Raw genomic sequence first — 23,284 nt, 5'->3', positions numbered from 1 at the left:
TTGTAGAACATTCTAGGCCAAGATTTCAAACGTTTCCATGGAGACAAGTTATACAGTGCACCTTTAATTTCACACATCAAGCTTTAGTTGTTCTGAAAGTAGTCAACGGTGTACTGTGAGTAATGAAGCTGGAAACCATAGTAACGGAACCACAAACACATTTTACACAGGGCTAAATCTGGGCTGTGACCTACAATATGCAAAATGGACCCGTCCTCCTCCTCTGCAGAAAGTAGTCCCTGAATGTAGCAAGATTTATGGGCAGGAAGAAGGAGATCGGGTCGACAGTACGTTTTACTATCGGTTTAAAAAGGTCAGACTTCAACACGGACAATATTTATTTGGGTGAAATCGTTTAAATTCAGCAGATTTTATGGAAAAATGGTGAATAAATCAGGAGATAAGAACCGAGTGGCCAATTTAAAAGGTCTATGTCGATTTGCAAAGGTATGTTTTACTGTGCTCGTAAATTTGGGAATTTTTACAACCTCATCGGACCTTTCCTTTTGCATTTTACTGTATAGAAATGATCTGAAAAAGCACAAAGAAAAGATGAACCCAACCCTTGTCCCTGTTGTTGTAGTGTAGTGTATACAAACAATGCGTTCAGCCAAATTTACATAAACGTTCGATCGCAGTGTGACTCTGAAGTGCTGTGTGTTTGCAAGTTTTCTCAACGACAAAACCCACGATGTCGATAAAATGTTCAACAAATTTCAGAGACGCTTTGGACTCAAAAGTGCATAGGTACACATATAAAACCTCTTCGGGTAGGTTTTTGATGAGAGAACAATGTTATAACAGCGCCAAAAAAAATAAAAAATAAAAATGGTAGCGCCAAAAACTCTATTCTGCATAATAGCCCTTCTTAAATATAGACGTAAAAAACATTATCTTAAAGGTAAGCTTTGCCAGATTTTTTTACTGGCACATTTTAAACAGTGGTCCACCGTGATTCCTCATTGAACTTATGCATTCTGAGCATCCTAATTATTCACTGCAATGAGCTACGCTTTTCACAACTAGAGTGGAGTTTGATGTCACAGTAAATCCAACCACAACCAGCATGCTCACTGTGTACTTCCTGATTCTCGGACAATAAAACGCTTCATAAATAGATGCAGACAGTACACAGCAGGCTTATTTTGACCTACAGAGGTGCTTAAACTATCTGTACCGGGACAAGACAACATTTTGCTCAAATACATGAAAAAAAAATAATTTAAAATGAGATCCGGGTCATTTAATGTAATATAATATTTTTCCTGATCTATTATGAAAACCTTTTGCTAAACCTGACAGTTTGAACAGTTTTGTTGTTTACGGGAGTGACTGCCAATATTGACACAGCGCTGTATGAACTACAGGGATTTGTTAGCAAGCGCAGTGAACAGGAAAAGATGGATTTAGGTGAGCTTGCACACAATAATCCATCTGCTGTGTGATAATTGCAAACCATGTCAAAATCCAACAACACAGGCCACTAATATGCACCAAGACTTGAAACATTAAGCGTTTGTTCTAAAACTAATTTGAGAAAACAAAATTTTAGATCAAAAGTAGATGTTTTGAATTTTTTTTTTAGAATAGACAACAACTTCCTTACCACTCAGAGAGATCAGGAGTCTGACCCACAACCCTGTTATATGGAAGCAGGAGACATGATAACCACTCTGCCACAGTAACACAGGTGGAACATGCACACACCACACTTTCTTTAAGCCAATCTTGCATGCTAAAAGTGTTCAACCTACCTGAAAAGCGTGTGGCGTGTCGTCCACACAGTACACCCTCAGGCCGTAGCTCAGGGGCCCCTCCAGAGCTCCAAACACTGCTAGCTTTAGCCTTTTGACTGCGGCCTGGCTCAGCGGCTCCCCCACCAGGGCGTACGAACCCGGCGCGTCCAACAGCAGGTGACAACTCGCAGAGTCCATCAGGCAGTAACAGGAAGTGGACTCCTCATCCACCGACATCACTTCCTGTAAGAACCAAGATGAAAAAGGAAAAAAAAAAAAAGTATGTTTAGCAAAGGACGTTGGACACTGCAGCGTACGACTGTGAAAATAATTGATTAATTAATGAAATCTGGATTTTGCAACTTTGGACTAGCGATCAGTCTATGGAGGTCAACAGTGGCCGCTCACCCCCTGGTTCAAAAAGTTTATTTTGAATAGATTTTTCCCGTAGACTTTCCCAAAAAATAATATTAAAAGTCTGAAAGCTTGCTCAGGGTTAATTATATGTCGTGTGGTCATTAGTTACCACAGGGCTGATGTGGTAACTAATGACGACAAGACACATCATTTTATGTCAAATCTGTATCTAAAACTATATAAACAGCAAAGTTATTAAAACATTTCACAGAATTTTGAGTTTTTACCCTGCTTTTTGGGTGTAAAAGGATTTACCACATTGCTCGTTAGCTTCCGCGATTTGTTTGAACTTTTAATATTTAAACTTTCTGACAAGTCTATGGGAAAAATTTACTTGCAGAACCAGAGCAGACGTCGAAATGTTGAGCTCCATTGCCCAGAACCCATTTTTCCCCGTAGAGCACAATGTAAACACAAACCGCTGGTGTTCGGCTGACAGGGCACCTACAGCTTTCCAAGCTTTTTTCAAATCATAACATTTTTCTCAGCTTTTTTATCCTTAGCTTTGGCTCGGTCTGCTCTGCTCCGCTCTAGCTACTCTTGCTCTGACTGGATGTACCAAGCCACTAACATGCGCCTCTGAGCTCAGTCCTATTCATTCATTTTAAACAGGCCATGTTTGAACCCCGGGGCTTGCTCATAGGCCTGTCACGATAACAAATTTTGAAGCACGATATATTGCTACAGAGAAATATAACGATATTGAATTGAAACGATAATATTGAAACTACTTTATGCCACTGACACAATAACAATAATCCTTTAAGGACTGATCACACTATAGAACAGGATAACTCGCCTAGACTTTTATTCTTTTTTGAGCCATAAAACTCATGTTAAGGGAAGAAGTTTTCACATAGTACATCTATTTCACATATCCATCTGTATTTTTTCTTTGACGCATTGAATAAGTGACTGGGAAAATCCCCACGGCACCGTCGCTCTCATTCGTCATCTTCGAGGGACAACGGAGGCAGATTACAGTAATGACAGTAACATATTTAAAGCCCCTTGCCTCTGCTTTGTGATGTCATTTGAATTACATGGTAGCACAATTGGTTGCGGAGTTACGGTAATGGAAAGTCGCTCTATCGTCGACAATAACATCCGCCTCTATAGGGTTAAAGCAGGTTAGTCCCAGGAAACTTTAAAAAAAATAAACCGTATCATTAAAAGGCCTGAGCTGCAACACATTAATAGCAGAATTAAGCAATATTTAGCCATTGAAGTTACATATTCAACCTTTTACAGCTCAAATCTGATTGTATCGCAACAAAAATGACAAAAATCTCCACATTATTACAAATAAAATTTACACAGGATGATTGTATTGTTCCAGCTTTCATACTTTCATCTCCAGATTCACCGATATAACTGCTCGCCTTGATTAGCTTCATATGAGTGGAGCCATATATATAGGTGAAGTCACACTCCCTCAGCTCATTTCTTATTCAGTGTATATGCAGAGTGAATACACAACGTGGTGACATGTTGATGATTTTAGTGTTAATACATTTAGGTTAGCAAATTGGCTGTTATATTTATCTGTATGTAAAGGCTATAACTTTGTCCAAGTCTAAATCCCAATAGCTCGTAATCCTCTATTTCCACAAGGTCTGGCTCTGACTCAAAATGTTGCTTTTAAACTTCGACCGCTCCCAGGAATTTGCATAATAATAAATCCACATTTTAAGAATTCAAAATGTGTTATGGGGCTATTGCCAGAAAAAAGATACATTCTATCCATTGATGGTATTTTTCAGATAAAGTGGAAATCAGAATTGGACCTTGTAATCGCATTGCCACATCTGTTTTTTATTATTATTATTATTTCTTTTTTAATCATTCTGGCACAAAATGTTAAAAAGCAAAGGAAATTTTATAGTCTTCAAGGAGTAGACAAAAGTTGTTCAACTGATACTGACAAAAAACACACACAATTAGATATCATTTTGCCTTGGGGGAAAAAAAGCAACAAGCGGAAAGTAGAAGTTTTTAACAAAAAGTTAGTAAGTAATGAGTCCCAAACCACAAGAATAAATAAATAAACAATACAACTTTTATGATTCAAGTAAGCTTTAAATATTAAAATATGGTAGTAGTAATAGCAGTACTAGTAGTAGCAGTAGTAACAGTAGTAGCAGTACTAGTAGTAGCAGTAGTAACAGTAGTAGCAGTAGTAGTAGTAGCAGTAGTAGTAGTAGTAGTAATAGCAGTAGTAGCAGTAGTAGAAGCAACAGTAACAGTTGTAGCAGTTGCACAACCGATGTGGAAATAAAAAAGTAGCTTTTTCCACAGCCAGCTTGTTCGACTTCTCCAGGACAACATCCCTGGTCCTTGAGTGTTGATAGGCCCCTCGTCTCTGTTCTCTTCAGATGGTGCTATTCCCCAAAGTAAGTAGTACAATGGTGCCAAAATCTGTGTACATCCACTGGCAAGACACGTCACCATAACATCACATGACCCTTCTCAATTAAAAAATAAATATATATATATAAAAAACAACAACTTTTATTTGGAAGAAATGTCAGTTGTAGTAGTGGTAGCAGTACAAGTACTAGTAAAAATTGTAATTGCAGTAGTACTGGTAGTAGAAATAGTAGTAAAAACAGTTGTACAGTACAGTGATACAAGTATTATCAGTTGTGGCAGTAGAAGTAGTAGTAGTAGGAGTAGCAGAAACACTCATAGATAATAAAGGTTCTCTTAATTTAGTTGAAGTAAATGCTGTAACACCAGCACTATTAATAGTAAAAATGGTGAATAATGTACTTTCTTTCACTGCCTCTGAATGTGAGACAACATGTTTACATTTGTTCTGGTTTAAAGCTGTTTTTTTTCTCAGAGACTCAAACTTTGTACGTATTAATATTGTTATCTACTGAAACAAACGCAACTTACAAACAATCAGCACGGCAAAACTCCAGTCTGGTCTCAGAGAGTTGTGAAAAGCACTTACAAACTCATCCTTGTGAATAATTAGGATGCTCGGAATGCATAATGTAAGGGAGGAATAACTTTGGACTACTGCAAACAAGTTCGGTTTTTCACGTTATTGAGTAAAAATGCATACAGGTACAGCATCTTTAATTAGTTATTGTAATACGCATGTAAAAGTGCTTTCTAAACAATCCATAATACCACGAGCTAACGCACAAATTACCATTCACTCAGCTATTAATACGTGCTCCCTAAACTAAAGTGCTACCGAAAAATGATTGCTTTTCCTCAAAATCTCTGAGAAACACTTCAGCAACACTGCACAAATTGGTTGAGTCTTGAGGTCAAAAAGTCTAAAACTACATCCCAAAGTTAAACCACAAAAGACTGAATGAGAGGTGGCCATATTAGCACAGTACCAGGCCCGTCGGACATTTTGCCCTGTGTGTGCTTTGATAATCTGAGAGGTGAATGCAGTAGCCACTCTTGAAGATTAAACCTGTGATTCTCTGGAGGTCACTCGAACAGACTCATGTCACGTTCAAGAGTCCAAAAACATTGCAGCTACAAATATTTACCCAACCCTGGTTCAGTAGCAAAATACCGCAGTTTGAAAACGAAATATTACTCAAAGAGGAGGCATTTTGGAAAATCTACTGTTTGGAGCTTTTAAAGAGATTTTATATATGATGATAAATATACAAAAGCAGGATACAAAACAATACGCTCTAACTTCACAGACCTGATGACAGTAGTTTCATTAGAGTGCTCTGAAGGGGGAGTGACTTTGCATGGAGAGCAAAGGCAGGAGTGACTCTAACAAAACTCAAACTTATTAAACATGTTAATACGTTGTTTTAGGTAACATGGTGATAACACCCCACACCCCCTTTGTAAGTATAAACTATTACAAGTTCCTATATTAGTCATTGTTTATTTTACATGCTAAAAATTGTAGGTGAACTATTTTCTTTGGTTGGAGGTCTACTGCTACTAGTTTGATAGCGTTCTGTCTTATAGTGGCTTAGATTTGCCCAAAATGTTCCACAGTATGGCATTCAATTTTTATATCTTTCATCAAACCCATTAAATAAATAAATAATACAGTTACTTGTTAGCTGACCTGGTGGGCTAACCTGACTTAAAGTACGGCACTGATTTATCTCTAAATATGTTTAATGCCATACTGTGCAACATTCCAGATAAAGTATTTCAGATAAGATTTCAAGAAGGACACCAGAGCAAGTACATTCTGACTGTTTGAGAAATTCAGTTTCTGTGCTGTATCTAAGGCACAGTATCCAGCTTCATGCCTCTTCTCTTCAACTCTCAGGCTACTACTATTTATTCTACAACAGTTGGCGTCACGAACAAAAAGTCTGCAAAGCTTAATCTGGTAAGTGCAAATGTTCCTTGTTTGAAAAAAAAACAGAGAGAGGCGTTCCCATGGTACCAAAATTCATGCTTGACAAACAAATATCCTCTGTAAGGGGAGCTGGGAACATATTATTCCATAACATACACTCAACATAACTGAGTGTATGGGATATGTATATACGCTTTTATTTGTACAGGGGTAAAACACAAGACTACTTTGCTTTAATGAGAATAATAATACAGTTTGCAGTTCATTTATTATTTTGTTATTTTGTTCATTTACTAAGTTATTCTAATTGGTTGATATAACTGGTTCATTCTGGAGTTCATCTATAGCAGGGCTGTACAAACTACGGCCCAGGGGCCAAATGCGGCTCTCAGACCACTTTTTGTTGGCCCTCGTGCCTCCTCCTAAACTGGCCCAATTGATCAGGAAGTATTTTTTTACTATAAACTGAAGAGATTCTACCTCTATAACCTGAATAACATCACATCGCATTGTGACACAGACCTAAAAATATCTTAATTGTCTTATTAAAACTGTGTTAAATCCATTTGACTCCCCGTATCGACACTGGTTTGTGGCCCTCCACTTCAAATATGTTTCAGTATGCGACCCTCATTGAAAAAAGTTTGGACACTCCTGATTTATAGGGTGAGAGTAGCAAGACTATGAGCTCTTTGGGGCTGCTGGTTAGCCGAGTATCCTGATGTGCAAAGCCAAGCACGGATACATGCTGCTGGGTTTCAGATAACATCACAACATTCTACGGGCCAAAATTTGTTAATACAGATGGGGGCAGCTAAAATTAATATTGTTAAAATGCAGATGTTCCTTGTAATATAGTGAGTTCTGAGGTATAGCCAATTAAAGAAAGTATCAGGTTAAACATTTGTTAATTTACAATGTAATCAATAACATAAACCACCAACCCAAAGGCTGTGATCGATTTCCACAAGAACGTTGAAGAAGTTCTGTCATTGTGTCCTTAGGCAATGCATGTCACCCATTTGCCCCCATCTGAGAATATGACACCATCAAATTATAGAAAACCACCAATAGAGAATACAGTGTGTGCTCCGGAGCGCTGAAAACTGCTCAGAACATGCAGGGAACTGTAGCTCTTTGGCAGGTTTACAGAGAGATCAACGGGTCAAAACAAAAAAGCAGTAACATTCTATTCAGCTATGTGTTGTGCAAAGCTCTTGTTTAATACTCATTATAGTGCTGAATATGGTTTGATAATAGGCCTGTCATGATAATTACTACATCAAGTTATTGTTCAATACATGTTACATGAAACAATAGTTTTTGTGTGTCAATATTTATCGAGGAGACTTTTTCTTTATAGTTCTTCTAGTGGGAAGGTTTGGGTTATTTTTCTGCACTACGATGAGATCTGAGCTGTAGAGGGTTGAATTATGAACTTCTATGGCTCTTTATAGACACTACTTAACTACTTAACTGTTGCATTATATCATTTATTTATTGCAGCTCCTGCTTTTTAACCATACTATACATTAAGAATAGTTTTTGTGAATAATTAAGCTTTACAGTTTGGTTTCAGTATTATTGTTTATCATCTATATTTACTTCAACGACATATCACACTTCAAAATATGTTATCGTGACAGGCCTTTTTGATGCAGAAGCCATTCAAATGAGTATGAAGCGCTCTGGTGTTAGAGCAACTTTCACAGTCTGGGTGGCTAGCTCGTAGTTTGTCCATCTTTGAATGCGTGGGCATTTGCTAATAACAAGCAAGGCAAAGGTGGTTTTCTTGCTCTAGTTTAAAGTCTAGCATATAGTCCACCTCTCTTCCCACGCTTCTGCTTTGGATAAACTGTTAGAGGCTTTCAGCCTTCATGAGTTGGTGCTGCAGTGTCTTGCCAGGTGGTGTTAGTGGGGTTAGAGTTTCTACTACGATCCAGCTAAGTTTGGCTCAAACTTTGGCTGGGCTCTGCAGATGTTCAATAATTCATCCTGACTGCAGCTCACCGTCGCCTTGGTGAAATGTGCATTTAGAAAACACACTAACAAAACCAAAAACAGCATAAAATGCTGATGTGGCAGCCACAGTGAGCGCCATGGCAACATGACATAATAATGGCAACATATTATACTGATACTAAAAATTTCAAGAATATTTAGGGAAACCGATTGGCTTGGACACTAACATTTCCCATCAGCATTGCTGTAGTTACTGTAAGCTGAAACTTGTTTGGAGACGAGATCGGGCTCTGGGCTCGATTTCAGGACCAGGTCGTTGGACTTCAGAGGAAGACAACAAGTTGTCAGGTGGATTGGTTTGTGGAAACTGTTGACTCAGAGGGTGAGACTTTCTCACTGAATAATAAGCTTGGAGACAAAATGCAGGTTTCTGTTACTGAGAAAAGAACATTGTTGCAATTGTCAAAGTTTGAGAAATAACTTTGCAATAACTTAGTTGAGAATTTAAGCTTTTAAAGTTTGTCTAGTCTCAAAAATGCATTTTACTATGGTTACTATGGTGGCTTGGTTTACTATGTGTGACTCTAACAGAAGTCACTGACTGTGTAGCTAAGTGGTGCGGGGGCCCCTGGGGGGCTTCAGAAACATTGCAGGGGGCCCCAAATGTTGCCCACACAACAACCTAGAAAGAAACTTTGGTTTTAAATCAATTTGTACATGATATATTTGTTTATATTTCTTTATATTAGTATAAAGCCCACATGAATGTATTGTTTTAACATAGAGACCTAATGGAAAACATTACATATTCTTTTATGTGTAAAGTATTATTAGAGGACCCTGTGTGATCTTCACATTGATATGGGGGGGCAGTGCCACAGCAGACTGTGTAGGTGTAGCTGAATGCTTGGTGTGGTCTGAAGTCTGCTGGTGAATGTGAACTCATTTAAATGAGACCATAAAAGGCACCAGAATTACTGACTGACTTTATGTGACTCTTGTGTGATTTTGCAGAGTTGTGACCCCAAAGGTGTAGTCCCAGACAGGTTTCATCTGTGCACAGACCAGGGGCACATGGAGCTGCACACAAATGAAATGAGGAGGGATAAAGAGGAGGGCAACAATTATAATGACTCTAACAATGGTAAAACTAAAGTAAAGTAGACATCAAAAGCTGTATGTTTCTATAGTAGAAAGTAGGAACAGAAGCCTAGCTAACTAAACACGCCAAAAGTGAAGGTGTAGTGGTTGTGTCTAATTTCAACCACTAAAATGTACCACTCTTACATTTTAAATACAGCAGAAGCTGATATTAACAACATGGACCACTGCCTGAGTGTACGTGTGTTTGTTGTATTCACAGGAAGACAAAACATTCACATGGAGAAGAAAATGAGCTGAGAAGATGTTAGTGAGCCAGATATCCAGAGGCATCTTTAACACCTCCTTTTGGGTAGACAAGAGACCTGAAATGAAATATAATTACTATATTATATAATGTTCCATATTAATTGACTATTGATATGATATTTTGAGAATAATACACATTTTACAGTAATCAGAAAGAAAATAATGATATAGTGATGTTTAAGCCATTCTGCTGAACATCGATCCACAGCTGGGTCCTGAGCAGAAGACGAGGAGGAGGAGGAAAAGAAGGAAGAGGAGGAGGAGGAGGAGGAGGAGGAGGAAAAGAAGGAAGAGGAGGAGGAGGAGGAGGAGGAGGAAAAGAAGGAAGAGGAGGAGGAGGAGGAGGAAAAGAAGGAAGAGGAGGAGGAGGAGGAGGAGGAGGAATGGTACATGATGTGTTTGAGACAATTAGAGAGCTCATATATGCACGGGTCATTGTTTACTCTCTAAAATTAGAGTCAGATACTTTTATAATTTTGGAATATATAAACAATATATACAAAACACATAATTGGCAACATTAAAAATAAACCATAGATCTACATTAGCATTAAGGTTATTTAGAGGTATTTTGTTTAGGTAGTAAATCTAGTTTTATTTTAAAATATTTTGCATAGATGTGGTTAAGAGTTAAGAATCACCGTGTTTTAAGATGTTCCTTGGAAGAAAATTTACTGGTGCATTTTACATGTTCAGTTACATTTGCTCACTTATTATTACTAATTGTAATATTTATTCATTTTATATATTTTTTTACTCTTCATTTTGATATGTAATCATTTAGTAGTCATGTTTATATGTTATAATTTCAGTTTGATTTGCTTCAGTCACTTTAGTTATCCCCAAAGTGTTTTTAATTACCCTCGGGGAAGGACTGATTGGGTTGAGTTGAACTGAGTTGTTATTTAATTTGGAGACACAAAGGGGGAGCCATTCTGATTTTTTCTTTCTTTTTCTTTTTTCTTTTTTTTTTTTGATTTGGGTTTGGAAAAATAAAGGTTTATAAATGCGATAAACTAGAATATTACATTACAAGTCACTAGGTTTGCAAAAGTAAACACTGTTACGGAGCTTGTGGTGTGTGGGTAGAGTAATCCTGAACACACCTCGAGGTCAGAGGTCAGGGCATGGCACATGGATTTAAATTGGACAATCAACTGCACATCACATGTTATTATAAAATTATATGTGTCATTATTATTATTATTATTATTATTATTATTATTATTATTATTATTATTATTATTAATTTATTTATATATATATATATATATATATATATATACAAAATCTGATGCTTAAAGGAGATGTACGTAAACAATGTCTTCAATACCTGTTTTTGAACTGTGATATTTCCAATGTATGTGATCATAGAGTATTAACAGTATTACATCATCATTATAAGAGAATCTAATTGGCTGCTGTGTGGTCCTTTACTGATCCCTGACACTTGCCACTTCTGGGAATAGAGGTTTGGCCCTCAATGCCCCTTTCTCATTCTTCTATAGCTTTCATTGCTTCAGTAACCCACCTATTACTGTTGGCTCCCTTGTTTGAACTGAGTTACTGATAACGTAAACTATATATTAAAAGTAAAAGTCTGAGTACGCTTTCATTGTAAGTTTGAATTTCCTATTTTAATGGTAAATAAACAAACTCCAGCACCATGCCTCTTCACTTCAACTCTCGGACTATTACTATTTATCGTACAACGCTGACAATACAGCACAAATCTAACAGTAACTTCCAGGTCCATCAGCTGATTGAAAAAAATGAACATTTTTTACAATGTCCTCTTTTTTAACAACATCTCACATAGCGGCATCTGGCATTAGCGGTGACCGGCAGTTAGTGAGATAAACACACTGGTAATCCTATGTTATGATAGATTATTACTACATTATTTACATATTTGGTCATATTTTTACATAGCGCTTTTCCATCTTCACATCATTCAAAGCGCTTTACATCAAGGAACCACTCACCCGTTCATACAGACATTCATACACCAGTGCACACAGACGCTGATGTATGAATGTGGAGGTTAAGTGTCTTGCTCAACCAATGATGTTTATGTAGAGAGCGGGATTTGAACCGCCAACCTTCAAATCAGCGGACAAACACTCCAACCGAGCTACTGATGGCCCCTCTTTAATACAATTGAAGGTACTTGTCTCTTATTTGATGAAAAAGGAACAAAAACAAAGCTAGAAATCAGCTGTGAAGTTTCTGTTTAGACCTGGAAGTGACATCACCACTTAACAACTCTATGCTCTACTACTACTACTACTACTACTACTACTACTACTACTACTACTACTACTACTACTACTACTACTACTACTACTACTACTACTACTACTACTACTACTACTACTACTACTACTACTACTACTACTACTACTACTACTACTACTACTACTACTACTACTACTACTACTACTACTACTACTACTACTACTACAGCTTTATGGCCTCTGCAATTCACATGGGCAAGATGGATGAAGCGTCTTACCCAAGGAAACAACAACAGAACCAAGAACCTTTGGGTTATTACGACTCATTCAGTGATTATATAAAACATAAATTTAAATAAACATTCACACATATAAGGAAGAAAATATATTCGGAATGTAGAAATGAATTATTAAAACTGTATACACTATATCGGATTGAAATCGTACCCTCTTGGCTTCTGAATTTTTGAATGCATGAGCTGAGAGAGCTGTATTGGGAATTTGAATCGATCCAAAATTCATGTGTCTTTGAGGTTGGAGTGTAATATTTAAAGGGCACACAGCTCCGGAGAGGGTCCTGTTTGAAATAATGAGAGCGTGGAGATTTAAAGTGACAGGGGGACAGAGCAGAGAGGCAGAGGGGCTGCTAATGCGGGCTCCCATTTACATACATTTGAACAGCCTTGAAGGGAGGCTGTTAGGTTTTTCCGTCTCTTCATAAAACCAATGTTAGTTTGCTTTAAAACAGCATGGGACAGTTAAGAAACTTTTCAAACATTGTCGGAGTTGTACTGAGTTGTAGAGAAATAAATCGAATGGCCAGCAGAGGGAAGCATCCAGTATTAAAGGACACATATACATTTTCTTTGCATTGTTATTGGTCTTGGTGCTCCACATTATTTTGTATCAGCTGCATTGTTCTGCTTGGAGTTGGTGGCCTCTACTGGCAGCAGTGGGAATTACACCATGGAAAAAAACAAAAAAACAAAACCTTGCAATTTAAGCAACATGACCGGCATGCTAACAAAAGCATGCAGTTGTAATGAAAGCAATACGATGGTGGAAATACTCAGAATGAGTCTACAATGGCTTAAGGAAACAGAGCAGGAGACCTTTACCTGTGATAAAATAATCCAGGTAAATTGAAATGGAGTGAATAACAGGATTAAATAAAACTATGTATGTTTTTGATGAGAGAACATTGTGCTTCTAATTGTATTCTATTCTTGTATTCTGTCTGAATACAGAATAATTAGCTTTGTTAGGTCACTGTCTCTTGAAGTAAGAGGGGGAGTAGTTGCAGTAAGAAGAACAGTAGTGAGTAGAAGGCAAAAGATCAATAAAAAAAAAATATTACAAGTGAATACATATGGCAAAATTTACACTTAAGGCCCACTACAAATTGCCCCAGAGCTTAGCAAGCAATGTTTACATTTAATAAAGCAGTTTTACTACTTAATTAATATGTACTTACAAAAGCTGAATTATTTCAATAAACAATTTATTCATTATCAATTAGGTAATATTGTTCATGCATTATTAAGGCTAATTAGGCGCACTTATAATAAAGTGGTACCTTATTATTTATTCACCATGTGTTAATACTTAATGCAGTTTACTTATTTTACTAATTCAATAACAAGTTATTTTTGCCATAATCTCTTTCAGTGTTAATCATATGCCAATGCTATTCAACATACACGTGTAGGCATAGAAACAAGTTAACAATGATTAAATCTCTTTGGAAACGGTTCTTGCTGTGGGCGATCTATTGATTTCTACTTCCAAAGGTCCTCTGCACTTGAATTCTTATAATCTGGATGCCTGCTTTTCTGACAAGGTCAAAGCATAATTACATACATATTAACAGCGTGTTTATAATGAGGTTCAGTTGAATTTTGATTGACTAACATAAAGAAGATGAAAAAATGGTGTAGGGTTGATGTGTTGTTAATTATTGTTAAAGGAATTGTATTTAAGATTTTGATCTAAAATTTCATGACGGAACATGACTGTGTCTGCAGATACAAGGTAAATATGTTCAAATCAAATATCACTCTTACTGATAACCTATAATTAAGAATAAATCAGCATTACAATTGTCAGTACTAGTGCAGCCTTTGCAGCTCAGTGAGTGAATTCTGGAGGTTCTGAGCTTTCACATGAGGCCTGTACATATACTGAGGATGAAAAAAAAACTTGTATGTGTCGTCCATCTGCAGGTTACCTTTCTGGCAACCCATATTCAGTTGTGATTGTAGTACTTTTTTTTACTGTAAAAGTGCAGGCTACATACAGCTATTTTATTCTGTTTGCGTAATAGTTAACACAGGACACATCACAAGCAAAACTGTGTTCTTCTTGCATGCCAGCCTTTGATGTTGTCACTAAAGAAGACATTTTTATTTCATCATTGTTGTATCAAAATGTAAAGTCTTTTGGAAACAAAGTCAAGTTGGAAATTTGCGTTATGGGAACACACTACTCTCCATGTATGTTTTTAATGAGAAAACGGGATGGTTAAATGCTCCTAAAAGCTTGCAAACTTGCCACAAACTTGCTTCCTTAGATTTGGCCCAGTATCAGACCTAGAAAGTGAGAGCAGCAGGTGAGAGAGACCTGGGGGTGCAGTGCGATCACACACAGCTACAGTGGTAATTAAAGGTGAAAATGTGTCACGGAAACACCCTCATCACACGCTCCAGATGTACACTTTAAACACTGGCAGGTTTACACACTAAAATCTCATCATTATCTGATTCCCAGTGGCAGAAGGAGTACTGAAAATGTGTACTCGAGTAAAAGTACAGTTACTTAGCAAAAATGTACTCGATTATAAGTACAAGCCGTGCTGTCTAATTTGTACTGAAGTAAAAGTATACAATAAGTGTGAGAAACAGCCCTTGTAGGAGTTATTTTTTGAACAATTTAGTACCGTTGCAGTCTTTCGGAGGTACTAGAGTAGACAAAAATGTTACTCACGTGAGAGTAACGTTACTTCAGACTTTTATTAGAGTAAAGAGTAAACAAAATGAGAAAAAAGTAAATCATATCTGAAGGAGCGCTGCAAGAAATACAGACGTTCAAATCATTTCATAGTGTCAGCATAAAGCTTTTGTCACTTGTAGACTCAAAGTGGGAAGAGGAACCAAAACTTTTACTCGAGTAAGAGTACTGTTACTACCTTCGTTTGGAGCTAGCGGACAGAAACATGGCAGCAAATCTACGCTCCGTAACCACCCGATCACGCAATCACCAATCACATTAATTGAAAAGCAAGGTGAGTTAGTGTCTTGCCCAAATACTGTACGCACTGGTCAAACCTGGAAATGGACCATCAACTCTCCATCTCTGTTCATTGTATGTCAGTTAGAATAAAGCAAGAATCAACTAAATAAGAAAACATCTCCTGCTGTACTTATCTTGAACTTTCATATTCAGTTTGCTGAAGTCAAGAAGTGTTGACAAAGTGACGGTTGAAAAAGAACTAACATTTATATCCATGACAACTGCACTCTCCATCTGCTGAGGTTAACTGTGAGATGTGACCAAATGTTTTCCCTTCAAGTGATGCATGTCAGCGTCATTCAGTCTTAGACACAGTTTCGAATTTCAAAGTGATTATTTTAGTACGAGAAAAGATATGACTGAAAACATGAAAAAACAATGGAGGGGAGAGAGCGTGACCTTGAGGGATCCCACTGTCATTGGTTCAAAAATGGATATGGAAGCAACAAGCAGGGTTATTCTGATTTGTTTTGGGTTTTTTCAGTTTGAAAAATATGTCATACATATTCATATTAATATTGTTATAAGGGTAAAGTTACATTACTATGAGAAAAAGTTAGCTATTTGCCATTGAACTGTGGTTAAACTTCATGTTCAGGCTTACTGCTTATACTTTCTCCGACTTGCTCTAGGTTATATTAAAATTGGGTTCAGTTTTAATACATCTGTGTTTTCTGTGCTGTTCGTTAGTAAACATTTCCAAGTAGAATAGTTTATCCAAGTGTAATTTGACAGCTATAGTAAGAAAACAAAAGGCAGTGGATATAGCCTAAAGCATGAATTGATAAAGATATAGCTTCAACGTTGTGTTTTAGCTGTAGGGAATGTTTGTGCTGTTGTTGTCAGGGGTTAATAAAATTAATAAAATATGAGAAAAGTTAAAATCCACATTATTATAGTTTTTACTCTTATTACTATATCACATCTAATGGCAATGCTGTATTTAGTCTTTAAAACCAAAAATAATGCTATGTAGTTTGAATTTGCAAATATGCTCTCTAGTGTTTATAATGAAAATTGGGACATTTCTCAGTGTAGTCCGGTTCTTAAAGGGACATATTTAATACATGTACTTTTATCATTAGCTTACCCACAGTTGTATTTCAAGTAATCCTGTATTATCGCACATTTGAGGCTTTAGTGCTACCTCTTGTCTTCGCCCGTTACACTATATTTTTAATTACGTAAATATTCAGACTCTGTGTCATACTTGTTGGGTTCACATAAGTCACATTTTTAACCATAAAAACAAGTAAATAAAATCCTCTGCTTGTTACAATTAAATTAAAACTAAACACCAAATCCACCTTTACGCTACTGAACTGTATATATAATGTTTTAATAGCCATTTTTGGGGGGCAATTTTAGTACAAACGAAGGACATTTGCAGCTTTCTAATCAAAAATATAAAAATTTAAGTGTGCTGCCTTCAATGGCTGCTGCAGTTACAAGTACTACATGACATCACACAGGACTGTCCTGTTTAAAGCCTGATGTTTCTCATTACAAACACCTGGTTGCACGGGCAAAGTTTGAAGTGTGGATACCTGTTAGACCAATCATATTGCTTCTCATACGCCCAAACCACACCCCTTTTTTTCAGCTCTATTTGAAATGAGGTTTGGGGCAGAGTTTAGGCATTTAGTCCCACTTTAAAGATGTCTGTCCATGAGTCCATGCGTTGGAACAACCTGGGACATGTTTCCACGAACTTGTTTTTTTTTTAATTTTCAGCTTCGTTTTCTGTTTCTGAGACAATATTTTTTTGAAACACTGGCTGCATGGATGAAATCAAAAACTGAACTGAAAAATATTTTTGACAACTATCCTAACGGAATCATTTCTACTTTCAAATGTGACTGTTAACTTGCTGGTCTACTGAGAATCCCCCCAAATCCTATCAGCGCCTGTTTTCCATTGCATAACCGTGTAGTGACTGTTTTGGCTGGAGGTAAGACAGCGTTACCGAGGCTATTCATAAAAGCCATCCGTGTTTTGAAGTGAAACATTCCTCAGGAGGAAAACAAAATAAAAAATACACCAATTCCCTTTTAAATAACAAGCTCTTTTAGTTTGAGAGAAAATCTACCACAGCCCCCCAGCAGCCCAGTACAGCGTATTTTTCTGACCAAAGATGACCCAGTGCTGAAAACTACAACTCATATTTGCATTTCCTGCACTGAGAAAACCTCTTCATTATTCTGCAATGTAAAGTATTATCAGAGGCAGGTGGTACTCTGTTAAATGTACTTGAAGAAACTGACTTTTGTTGAGATGTTAAACAGAAATAAAACTTAAAATCTAATGATAATAATAATGACTTTGATTAGACATTGCAACTTCTCAAAGTGAAAACAAAAATGAAGCAGGATAATCCCAGGAAACCATTTAAATAACTGAAAGTACTGAAAATAACTGCATCAGTAAAAGGCCTGGGCTGCGACAAATTAATAGCAGAATGAAGCAACATGTAGCCATAGAAGTTACATATTCCAACATTTACAGCTCAAATCAAGAATGTAAGTTGGTAATTTACAGTGAACCATATCATAGCTTTGTTTTTAACCATGTTTCATTCAATATTTCCTCAACAAAAACATCATTAATCCTGTTTATGAGGTCATCTTCTCTGAGCACTCCAATCACTGCATTGTAACTTCCCAGTATTGTGACGTCAAAGATAGAAGTTTGGAAGCCTCCAGTGCAGTTTTTTATGTCCATAAATCATCGATAGTCTAGTTCTGAGGATTTCTGAATTAATTGTGAAATTGTGTTACAGCTGCATGCTCATGTTAGTGTGCCAGCTGGAGTGCTAAAAACAGTAATTCTCACTGTTGCCAGTAGAGAGTGCTAGCACCTAATCTGGATGAGGGCTGGAGTGGTTTAATGTAATGTCTATATTCTATACCAGGCATACCCAAAGTCCGGCTCGGGGGCCAATTGCGGCCCATGTACAAATTTACACTGGCCCACAGCCTCTGGAATAAAAATAATTATGTGTGGTCCGTTGCCCTGTTGATCAACGTAAAATACACATTTACACGCAATATTATATTTCACCAAGGATGGCAGCAGATCCGGGCCGTGCTCCGAGGTCGTGCTCTTGCTGACTTTTAACGGCAATTGGATAAAGACAGGTTTAAAGAAATTCGAACATTTGCTAAGAAAATGCTGAGTTTGTTTAGTTCTCGGTTATGAACTTCAACAAGAACCGTGCGAGGACAAGACTGACTCACCTGCGTGATGTTTTGCGCATCCAAACCACCATCTTTGAGCCAGACCAGGACTATTTACTACAGTCCAGATCTCAGTTTCAGTCCAGTCTCAGTTTGTTTGGTGAATAAATCTGAAAATCTCAGTGAATTAATTTTATTGTGATAATCAAAACCACAGATTAAATGTTCACTTTTTCATATTTATAATCTGTGTATAATTCATTTTGTTTTTGAAAGGTGAAAGCCAGTTGCAATAAAAAGTAAAAAAAAAATTCAATAGTTCATGTGCATTTAATATTAATGGTTCAAAGAATGATCAGGGTGAATGGTCGGCCCCCGCAGCTTTTCACCTCACTGAATCTGGCCCTCATTGCAAAAAGTTTGGACACCCCTGGCATTTAAAGATTTAAAGGGAAATACATTTTTTTGAGCTTTCTACCATGTTATAACATTGTTCCCACATCAAAAGTGAATGAAGTGGTTTCACATGTCATCCCTGCATGTTTGAGTATTTTATCAGTCTCTCAAGGGCCCTCATTATGGTTAGCTGTACAATTCTGTCCAAGGCTCCGCCCAGAGACTGCAGCGCATTGTGCGCTCTGCTGAGAAGGTGATTGGCTGCAGCCTTCCATCTCTACAGGACCTGTACGTCTCCAGGACTCGGGGGCGAGCAGGCCGTATAGCAGCTGACACTTCTCACCCTGGACATGGACTATTTGAGCCACTTCCCTCTGGCAGGAGGCTACGGTCCCTTGGGACCAGAACCTCTCGTCATAAGAACAGTTTCTTCCCCTCTGCCGTTTGTCTCATGAACACTTTATAATATTTGCACAAAACTGGACACTTTATAACACCGGCCACTTTAATAAGACATCTTTGCACTGTTGTTCTGATGCTGCTGTTGTATATATTTTCTACCTTTAAGTATTTTTATTTGATTTTTAAGCATATCTTTTTTTTTTTACTTCGTGCATGCCCTTATTTGTATTTGTATTTATTCAGTGTGTTTTATATTGCACTTTATCACCAAAATAAGTTCCTAGTTTGTGAATATTGAATACAGTTCAATATTGAATTGTGTTCACAAACGATGGCAATAAAAGGATTCTGATTCTGATTCTGATAACCCAACATTGTCCATGCTCCCACACAACAATTCTCCATAAATATAAAAAAGCATGATTCAAAACTCTACACAAACCTTATGTAATATGCAGTTGTTTTATTACCCAGATGCACGCTGACTGTGTTGAGATAGCGCTCTGAATGGGTAGTGACTTAGCATAGAGAGCAAAGGGAAGGGAGAATCTGAGCATCAAAAACGAAAGTAAAACAAAATGTGTCATGAGCATAGAAGAAGAATACCACCATAGAAGTAAAAGCAAAAAGACTCAAGAGCATGTGGCCCAAAAACACATAATATGTACTTTAAGACAACAAACTCTACAACCAATACTGTCACTCTTGAGCCAGGATTATTACCAGGGGTACCTAGCTGGAGGATTGACGGTGCGTACCCGCTCTCGCACTCACCTCCCACTTGCTGTCCTGGGTCCTCCTCTTGAGCTGAATGTTCCAGTGCTCGGCAGAGTCCATCTCTGCGCAGTGAGCCATGGTCAGAGCCACCGGAGTAAGCAGGTCTAATCCAGGAGGACCATACGTCACCTCGGGGCCTAGGAGCACCTCACAGCCCTCCAACGTCTGCAGACTGAAGGAGATACAAGAGAGAGAGAGTGAGGAGGTGAGGGACATGTGGAGAATGGGTAGAGGCTGCAAAAAGGATGATTATTTTAGTAGGTGACTAGTTAGTGATAAGTGTCTATGTAATCCCTCAGTCATCCAGGTATGAGCCATAGTAAATACAACTTCAAACACGTCTGGACAACCGACCAGAACTGAAGAAGCGTCTTGGATGAGCAGCGAAATGTCTTCATCCAAACTACTTTTTGTCCAGTTGACGGATTAGAATTTTCTTTTACTATAGGTTGCAATACATTTTTTGACAAACAAACAATTATTTCTGTTGTTCTAAAATACATTATCAGGTGATGGAAGGCTTCTAGATAGAGAATATTTATAGCATATTATTGATCAATGGACATTTTGATTTAATAATGCCTCTTGTCTTTCTTATAAATATGTGTTTACAGTCTGTACAGTCCAGCTAACACTTATTACAACAATCAAACTACAATTATATTTTATAGTGGACTAAGGTTAAGGGTAAGGTTAAGGTTAGCCCTACTTCCAGTTTTGAGTGAATATGTTTTGCCATAATCCGTGCAGCTTCTTCAATTCTGACAGGGTTCTATCTGTGTGAAGGCAGCATCTAACTGTACCAAACACCCTTGTTTACAGATACTCTTTACTGTAAAAAACAAAAACAAAAACTGAAGACTGAAGAGTGGCGAAAAAGTCCAGTTGACAGAATTCAGTTTTCCTTTACCAACTGATTTGATTAGGTTTGTTTTACGGTGTTGTTGTACGTGCCCCTGCTGGTTTAAACACATCAGTACAATTTCCTTTAACCTCTCTGACACCACGATTTGAGGTTCTGTTCCCACTCAAACTAATTAAGGAAATATCTTTTTTTATGCTGTATGTTGTTGGAAAGCTTATTTTCTTCACATAACATGGGATGCATTCTTTTTTTATGTCTTTCTATGTCAACTTAAGTAATAAAAACATATTTTTTGTTCACAATTGTTGCAATAAAAATGCATATATGTTTTTCTAATTACATGCAAACATTTTTCAAGGACTGGTCATGAAATTGCATTGTTTTGAATAAGTCAACACAAAATCGACAATTCAAGTTCTCTCTCTGTGTTTTAATCACTACAAACTTTGCGTTCAATGCCACCGACTCTGTATGATGAACACCCTTGTTTATGTCTTAAACGATCTGCAGACTAAAACTACCCTGTGGCATTGTATCTTTTTCCTGTGTATCTCTCCAGCTTTAACTGAGAACGCTGGATCTTTTCCTTGAACAGGTGAAAAAGCCACAACCACAGCCTCATTAAAATCAGCGCTCCAACAAACGGCCGCGACCCAGAGGAGACAGGGAGGCCAGGAGGGGGTGAGCAAACTTTGTGCCAGATATTACACATCAAAGCGTGGAGTGCACAATCAGACTTAACAAGGCATTGTGGAGAGTTATGAAATAGACTGTAGTGTAATTATTATTGTCCAAATATGGAAATTTAAATTTTAGATTCACATGCTGGAGGGAAGGAAGGGGATGACATGAGAAGAAACACTGCTCTTGTACATCCATATACGGCAAGAGCATCGTTTCTTAATAACACTGTGCGGTGTAAAGTTTAAACTGTAGGATCAACAGCTACAATGTATAACTCTGACTTCTGAATACAACATGTATGCAAGTATCTATTGAGGCACTTGGTGAACTCTTTGTCATAAAAAAAAAAAGAAATATGCTTTTATCTTGCAAGTATCTATTTATAATCATTTTATTTTAACTTGCAATATTGACTTTAAGGAACTGTATGTAGCCTTGCGCTCTTACAATCACAACTGAATCTGGGTCGCCAGTGCCTTAACCCAGTCACTTCAGTTTAGTTAAGTTCATTTGAGTTGTTTGTAGAAAAAAGACAAACAACTCCATAAAAAAACCAAAAAAAAACCAAAACAAAACTGACGACTGACTACTATACATGCTCAAAAGTAGTATGCAGAAGTCAAAGTACTGATGGGAGCTTACCATCATTTCCACATTTATGTTTTACAGCTGCAGCATTGCACAGTAAGCTAAGCAATATGTTCAATAAACAAACACAGTTGATGCTACCGTAATTTTGACTGTTTAGTGTGTGTGGTTTTAAATACATACACAGGCCCTTACACACAAGCGTGTATTTTTCACGTGTGTATGAGCACATGCATGTTTGGGTGTGAGTGGGTGTGAGTGTAGAATCACATCCATAAACAACCTGCAGATGTATGGACTGGCCATACCTCATGTGAAAGCTCAGAACCTCTAGAATTCAGTCACTGAGCTGCAGAGGCTACACTAGCACTGACTAATGATTGGCTGCAGCTGCTGGGGTCAAAGAGAATCCTCATAGGTTTAAACCAACTGCATTTCAACATTGTTCCATGTGCATGTATCAAGTAGGAATAAAAAATAATGGAGAATAAAGTAGAGAACACAGAGCAGTGGGCGTGTGGCAGGGGAAGGAGAAAACTGGATTTTTTTAGAGAAATGGTGCCCCAAGTAAAGGACAATAAAGATACTCAAACTCAGACATGCACGAATCACACTAAACACTAAAAACATTTCTTTTTAATGAGGAAGTTATAATGCATTGTCTAGTACAAACTCTGTAACACTAGCATGGCAAATCACATACAAAAAACACTTTCTTCACTTATACTCCCCATGCTAATTATAAATTATCTACAGTATACCTCCCACTTATATTTTTTATCAGTAGTGTAATTACTGTTCAGAGTTGTATGTGTTTGGGAGTGGAGAGATGAGGACTAATGAACAAAACATGTTTTGCAGTAAAAAGAACACGGCCTCCTCATTTAGAGTTCAACTATTTCATAACTCAGCTCAACCCAGCCCCGGTGCTTGTTAGGGCTGTTTTTCCGAGGCTGTTGTGTTGTCTTTGTTCAGCCCACAGAGTAAGTTTAAAAATAATAGAACTGTTACAAAATCAAAAACATTGTTACAAATACTAT

At 37.4% G+C, this 23,284-nt stretch overlaps 2 protein-coding genes across 2 annotated transcripts in view; both read right to left on the bottom strand.

Annotated features, from left to right (window-relative positions):
* loxl2b (lysyl oxidase-like 2b) overlaps positions 1–8,249 on the bottom strand; it is a 123,061-nt gene extending 114,812 nt beyond the window's left edge. Inside the window, exon 1 of the mRNA XM_055224014.1 lies at positions 8,243–8,249. The gene's annotated coding sequence lies outside the window, so the exon portion shown is untranslated. The remainder of the gene's footprint in view (positions 1–8,242) is intronic.
* The window catches only part of unc5db (unc-5 netrin receptor Db), a 195,228-nt gene that overhangs the window by 24,171 nt on the left and 147,773 nt on the right, over positions 1–23,284 (bottom strand). Inside the window, exons 12-13 of the mRNA XM_055224249.1 lie at positions 20,105–20,279; positions 1,755–1,979 (exon numbers count right to left, since the gene is read on the bottom strand). Of these exons, the coding sequence (XP_055080224.1) occupies positions 1,755–1,979; positions 20,105–20,279 (400 nt within the window). The remainder of the gene's footprint in view (positions 1–1,754; positions 1,980–20,104; positions 20,280–23,284) is intronic.

This window comes from Periophthalmus magnuspinnatus, chromosome 9 (genome assembly GCF_009829125.3).
Source record: "Periophthalmus magnuspinnatus isolate fPerMag1 chromosome 9, fPerMag1.2.pri, whole genome shotgun sequence".
NCBI classification, from domain to species: domain Eukaryota; kingdom Metazoa; phylum Chordata; class Actinopteri; order Gobiiformes; family Gobiidae; genus Periophthalmus; species Periophthalmus magnuspinnatus.
This window is presented reverse-complemented; position numbering and strand designations above follow the sequence as displayed.